This window comes from Neopelma chrysocephalum, unplaced genomic scaffold (assembly GCF_003984885.1).
Source record: "Neopelma chrysocephalum unplaced genomic scaffold, ASM398488v2 Primary Assembly neopelma1_155, whole genome shotgun sequence".
Classification (NCBI taxonomy): domain Eukaryota; kingdom Metazoa; phylum Chordata; class Aves; order Passeriformes; family Pipridae; genus Neopelma; species Neopelma chrysocephalum.
This window is the reverse complement of record NW_020897817.1, coordinates 157,917-164,537: the sequence shown is the minus strand read 5'-3', so window position 1 is coordinate 164,537 and position 6,621 is coordinate 157,917. Positions and strand designations below refer to the sequence as shown.

Here is a 6,621-nt window from a genome sequence, read left to right as displayed (position 1 = left end):
GCGCGGCCAGCGCGCCCAGCAGCGGGGCCCAGGCGGACAGGACCGCCCGACCCGCCGCCTCCGCCCGCGCCGCCGCCGCCGCCCAGCCCCGGAGCGCGGCCGCCACCGCCGCCATCGGGGCCATCGGTGCCATCGGGGCCACCGCCGCCATCGCCCCGCCCGGCACCCGTAGCGCGTCATCGCCCCGCGCCGCGACACCATTGGCCGCTCGTGGGCGGCGGGTCGTTCGAACGCGCGGCCGCGCCCGGGACTGACAGAGGGAGCGACACCGAGACACCCAACACCGAGCGGGGCCTCACCGACACACCGAGAGCGGCACCGCCATCGAGCGAGTGACCGGCACCGAGACACCGAGCGAGTGATCGGCACCGAGACACCGAGCGAGTGATCGGCACCGAGACACCCGACACCGAGCGGGGCCTCACCGAGACCCCGGGCGAGTGATCGGCCCCGAGACCCCGAGCGAGCGGCCCCGCCATGGCTCCCGCGAGGAAGAAGGGCGGCTCGAGCGCGCGCAGCAGGAAGCTCGCGGCCTTCCTGAAGGATTTCGACTGCGAGGGTAGGAACGGGGACGGGGACGGGGACGGGGAGGGAGCGGTGTCGCCGGGGCTGACGCCGCCTGTCCCCGCAGTGAACCAGCGGCTGGAGCGGCTGCGGGCGGACGGGGAGCGGCTGGTGAAGGAGGTGGAGAAGCTGTACGACATGGAGATCCTGCGCCTGCCGCTGGAGCTGCGCCAGATGAACTGGCTCGAGTACTTCGGTAACTGGGCTGGCGCTCCCTCGGTAACAAACCCCGACGGGAATAAGGGAGCAGCCGGGGTCTGCTGTGCGCGGAAATCCCGGGGGGGCGGCCCGCGGGCTGCCCGGGAGCTGCTCCCGCTCTCTGAGGGTGAGAACTGGTTTGAGCTGGTTTTTGCACACTCCTGGACTTGAACTGACTGGTCTGAAATATTTTCTTTCTAGGTAAAGAAGGAAGTGGAAAGGCACTGGAGGAGGTGGCCATGGTAGGTTTCCAGCAGAAACACACCAATGCAGGGGCTCCTTGGGCTGTAATAAAGTTCCAGAGCATCGCAAGAGCAAAAGTTACATCAATCTTTACACAAATTCAGCTTTAAGACTTAACAGTAAGAAATGCCCATGTATCCGATGTAGGATTTGCTTACTCCTGCTGCTCTGTGTTGACCTTTCCTTATTTGCTGGATTCCACTCCCAGACCCGTGGGAGCACACGCACTTTGCAGTAAATTAAAGCATTTCCACACTGGTTGAGCAGCAGGGCATAGGTGAGGCACAGCTGCAGCTGCCAAACCAGGCACAGAGTCCTGAGGGCCTGTTGTCATCTCCAGAATAACCTGAAAGGGCCCAGTTTGAGCAGAAGGTTTGCTCTACAGGTTACCAGAACTCTGTGTTGCCAACAATCCTAATAGTGTCACAACTGTTTTTAATTTCAGGCAGACTTGGAAATAGCAGAGATAGACAAGCGGACAGCAGAAGTTATCAATACTCAGTTTGAAATCGTCAAGAAAGGTCAGTTGGAGCACTGGGAGGCGACTGGTGAGGTGGAAGCGTGTCGTGGCTCCTTAATGTGAATAATAATTCAGTTCTTGCTCACATCCCTCAATATATTTAAAACAGGAAAATAATCCTACTTTTATCCCTAGTACCTGCAGTAGGTCTAATTTATTTTATAAAAAAAATCAATATAATTCAGAGTAGTGCTCTGTAACCATTGGGATTGCACTGGAATTTGGACTTTAGAAGCAAATTTTTGGCAGAAGTGCTTGTAGTCATTTGCTGTTTGACTGTGCTGCTAACTAATAATTTAAAGTTATTATTTACTTAGATTTACTTTATTATTTACTTTCTCTTTCTAGTGGAGAAATCCAAAAGGAGTGTTGAAGCCATCGAGGAGGAAGCAGAGCCTCCATCACTTCCTCTACCAAAGAAATCCAGAGTTGACAGCCAGTGCCCTTCAGAGACAGAGGCTGAGAGTGTGAATCCAAGAACTGCAAAGGTAAATAACTGTTCTGTGGGGTGACTTTATCCCCAGGATATAAATTCCTGACTGAGCTGATGACTAGGGCTGCCCAGGATGCTCTGAGGGAGACTTCAGACAGCTTCCCTGAGAATTCTAACGATAGGGGAAGGTCACGAAGGCTTGAGTGGTGTTTGTTCTGGGCTCTTGTGCTGTGAAAAGGAGACTGAGCATTTTGTATGGATGTTTGTGTGGACTCAGCTGTCCCATGGGAGGGCAGTAGCTGATCTGGTGAGTGATGTTGCTGCAGGTCAAGGCCTCCACCAAGAAGCCGCCCGTGTCCAGGAGACCCCGGTCAGCGAGAGTGAAGCGCATGAGCAAGAGGTAATGGGGGTGTCTCTCTTTCATCTCCAGAAATGCAACATGAGAGTGTAAATACATCTCTTTCATGGGATGGAGTCTGGTTCAGCAGGGGGTTGGGGAGTTGTGCCATGTTACAGTAAAAAATTGACAATCTGACAGTGAATGAAAGATGGACAACTGCCTCTCCTGTGAGGACCAGCTGTCCCCAGCTTTGCAGGTCACTGGGTTTTGTGGTGATCACCTTGTTTAAGCCTTTGATAAGTGCTGCTACAATTTGTTAAAGGTCATCTTATGAGCAGATGTTTATTTCCATTTAACAGATCAAGCAAAAACAGCTTTATCACTCCAGCTACTGGGAGAATGGGTGATTTCTGTGCTCGGGGAGGTACCTCCGTGATCACACCCAGATTTGATTCTAGGTTTGTATTCTGTCAGGATTCTCTCTTGGTCTGTTAACAGAGAAAATAAATCTCTTTCCCTTCTATCTCTGTTATAATCTGTTATAAGCTGTTTGCTTTATGTCACCTGTTTGCCACACAATCTTTAGCAGCTCTTTGAACGTGAAATGAAAGGCTTTGGCTAGAAGTGCTTTGAGCAAACGCTGCTCACTGATAACTTGTTGTTTCAGGGTGTTCAAGACGCCGGGTCTGCGCACGCCCGCCCTCAACGAGCGCGTTTACACCATCTCTGCCAACGGCAGCCCCCTCGCCGACACCGGGGACGCCTTCCTCACCCTCCCCCTGGGTGGAGGGGAGGTAATTCTGACATTTCACCTCCAGGGGGGTGGACAGGCTGAAGCTTTGAACCTCTTGGTGCCTCACCAGCCTCAGTTCATCCGCTCGTGTCTCTTTAGCTGTGCCACTGCAGTTTATCAGAGGATTGATCAAGCTTAGAAAGAACCTTAAGAGACTCTTAGTCAGAAGTGGCAGCTGCTTACACTGGTCAAAACAGAACAGGAGGATGTTTTGCCGTGCATTCAAGTAACACTTGAAGTAGCATAGTGGCAGTAATGCATTAATACACTGCAAGGAAGGTGTGAGTTGAGCTGTTGGTCAACCTGAATGTAGTTCTCTGCCTGTCTGTGGTCTCCTGTTATGCTTAGATGTAATTGCTTCTATTTTTTATTTTTTTGCTGCCTCAAGCTGCTGCAGCTGACCAAAAGAAAGCCTAAGATTTGGGTTTGTTTCCACAGAGCATACGTTTGACAGCAAAGGATTTGACCAAGAAGAATTTTCTTCAGCTGAACCCCAAGGCCCGGGGGCTCATGAAGAAGTTGTCAGTAAGTCTGGGTGTTTTTGGCAGCCATGACCTGAAGTTGTAAGGCAGTGCTGTCACTCTGTCATCAGTCAGGGGACTGCTGAGCTGCAATAGAAACCTCTGATTCCCTGCCTGGCCTTGTCTTGTATTTTGGCTCATGTCAGAGGTGAAGAAGCAGCACGGAGCAGGGAAGGAGAGGGAGGAGCTTTACATCACATCTGACTGAATACACACTGGGGAAAAGAGCTGTTGTCAGTGCTCTGGAAAACAGAGTGTTGTCTGTTGGGCCAGAGCTGTGGGTGTTTGGGCTGCACCACTGTCTGAGCACTGACTGATCTCTCTTCCCTCACAGGTTTGTCTCTCCCAGGTTTGCAGCGAGGCAAAGAAACCCGTGGATGGAAGTCAGTGAGCGATGACATCTCTCTGCAAATACTTGTTACATATAGGACTGCTACCTTCATTTAGTTCTTCTCATTTGTGTTCCTTTCATTATTTTACAGAATGAAAGCTAGGAGCTAGTTTTTCTATCCATGATATGTACTGTATGTAATGGAATCAAAATAAATTGCTTTTTTTTTTTTAATTTTTGAGGAAAAATGAGTCTTTATTTCCTTTAAGGCTGAGACCATGACACAGTTCTCTTGGGTTTGCAGACCAGCAAGTGGGCAGAAAGGCCGTTGATTGGCAAGTTAAGAGCATTCAGAGCAAAGAACTTGGCTTCTCTAACTAGTATTTTTTTTCTAAAAATAAGCCTGTTTCTTTGTTAGTTGGTGCACTGTCTTTTCCAAAGGTGCCTCTTTGTCCTTGATTTAAGCCTATACCATGGATTTGGAAATATATTTAAGTTTTGGCAGGTTCTAAGTCCTAACTGCAGGTGGCAATATAAACCACTCAGCTGCACGTACACCTGCCTTGCTGTCATGGAATTCTGTGAACATATTAATTAAAAGCACCGATTAGTGAAGCTCTAAATAAAAATTGTCCATATTTACAGATGTGTAAGTCAAGATTCTGCTTTAAAGATGTTCCTGTGTATTTAACTATTTCCTGAAAAAAAAAAAATTGTGAATTTTCTTCCCACTTATCCCTGAAACGGTCTGAGAGCCCTGAGGCAGGATGGAGGGGTCTGAGCAATGGCAGCTGCAGTTCAGGGGCTCTCCCCTCCCACCGTGTGACAGAGTCAGGGCTGCGGTGGGAGGGGGCAGGAGCAGGGCTCTGCCTCAGCTGGAAAGCTGATCTGCCACGGAGGGTGACCTTGTGGTCCAGGAGCCTGGGAAGCTGGGTCCTGATGGCACTTGATTGATGGGATCTGAGGAGTCGTTCTCCCTCAATGTCATCGGCTGCCTCTGCTGACTGCAAATGAGGGCTCGGGAAATGGGGCAGTGATCGATGCCGGGGGGAAGGTGCAGGTGGAAATGCCCCTGTCTGGAGCGTGGGGCCAGCGGGAGCCTCGGCCAGGACAGTGCTGAGGGCACGGCTCGAGCCCACTGAGCTGCTCCTGCTTTGTCTTTCTGTCCCCTTTGATTTCACCAGGGCTCAGGAAGCAAAGATGTTCCAGCACAGCCCCAGCACTTCGGCTCAGCCTTGCTGTGCCCGGCAAGTGGACAAAGGGGTCACGGGCAGAAAAGGTCTTTTTGCTTCTGCTCTTCCACCTGTCACCTCCCAGAGGTTTTCAGAGTGGGGGACAGGGCAGCATCTTCCCCCTGCCATGCCTGAACGGGCCCATTCCATCCCTTCCCACAGCTTGAGGAGTGACCGTGGCTCTGCAGCGTGAGACTGGAGCTGCTCCCAGGGCTCTGGGTGACAAATCACCAGTGACATTGTTGAGGGCAGCACGTGCATGCAGTGATGGGGTTGTAATGAATTAAGTGCTGTTAGAATTGCTGCAGGACTGCTGTAAGGGATGTGCATGTGTTGTGAGGAGTAGGACACGGGTGTGATGAATATTGTCCATCAGCTGTGATAAAAAGCCTATCATCCCAACACATATTTTCAAAAACTAATTTAAGGCTGAAAGAGATTATTAAAAATGAGGAGAGGAAATTGTCTGGGATATATTTTAAGTCCCTTGCTAGGTAAGATGAATTCCAGAAGTCAAAATACCGCCTGTGGGGTGAAAGGAATCAATGCAGGTGTTGTGGTGGCTCATGATAAGAAGACAGGGCAATTCCACTGCCAGGGGAGAGCATCTGGGGAGGGACAGCCCTTGTCTGGGACTGGTGTGCTGGGGACCAGAAGGCTGAGCTGATCCCCCAGCACAGGGACCATCCTGGAGCTGTCAGCCCTCCTCAGGAGGGTGGAGCACAGCACATCTCTGCCCTGAGCCCAGGGTCCAGCTGGTCCCTTCCCACCTCGGTTCCCTTCCCGAGGCTGTGGCCACTTTGCAGCTGGGCAGTGGAGACACGAGCTGCTGAAGGATCCTGGGGATTCCCAGGGGAAGCAGCTTCTGCAAAATGACATTTACGAGCAGCCGTGCCTGGAGCTGCTCGGGAGAGAGGCCCCCACACCTGGTGCTGGGTGGGCTCGGGCTCTGTTCCTCTGCATTTCATTCTCTGTCACTAAGAGGACACATGTCCCTGCACCCCAAGTGCTGTGCCAGCGTGGGTCTAAGGACACAAACATGGCCAGCCTGCAACCTGCCGTGCTCTGGACATCTGGAAATCTGGGGTTTGATCTTGGCTGTTCCCTCACTCTTTCATTTATCTCTCTGTGCTGTTCTCGATGACAAGATCATTAGACACCCGGTTGCTGTTGCTTTTCCTCCTGAGCTGTGTGTAACCGCGGACGATGTCTGCAAGACAAGAGGCTTAATTGTGTTCTGCCAGCATCGAGGGGCTGTCAGCCAGGCAAATTTAAAGCCAGGCTGGATGGGGGTGGGAGATGCACCTTCATTACTCACCAGCCTGGATGAGGTTTAGCTTTATTGTACCCGGAAATAACCAGAGCCTGGGAGGTGCTGATTGAAGCCATTTGAAAACATGACAACATCCCGGGGACGAGAGGTGTCTGATCTGATGAAGGCAGAGT

General features: G+C 51.6%; 2 protein-coding genes across 2 annotated transcripts in view; one reads left to right on the top strand and one right to left on the bottom strand.

Annotated features, from left to right (window-relative positions):
• CUNH1orf109 (chromosome unknown C1orf109 homolog) overlaps nt 1-124 on the bottom strand; it is a 2,300-nt gene extending 2,176 nt beyond the window's left edge. Inside the window, exon 1 of the mRNA XM_027701363.1 lies at nt 3-124. Coding sequence (XP_027557164.1) covers nt 3-124 — 122 coding nt within the window. The remainder of the gene's footprint in view (nt 1-2) is intronic.
• A 107-nt stretch (nt 125-231) lies between these two features.
• On the top strand, nt 232-4,177 carry CDCA8 (cell division cycle associated 8). The gene is made up of 11 exons (XM_027701362.1): nt 232-355; nt 460-559; nt 632-760; nt 964-1,004; nt 1,451-1,526; nt 1,874-2,013; nt 2,285-2,358; nt 2,658-2,756; nt 2,966-3,092; nt 3,530-3,616; nt 3,947-4,177. The coding sequence occupies exons 2-11, from the start codon at nt 478-480 to the stop codon at nt 4,001-4,003; spliced, it is 912 nt and encodes a 303-aa protein (XP_027557163.1). The 5' UTR covers nt 232-355; nt 460-477; the 3' UTR covers nt 4,004-4,177.
• The last annotated feature ends 2,444 nt before the right edge of the window (nt 4,178-6,621 follow it).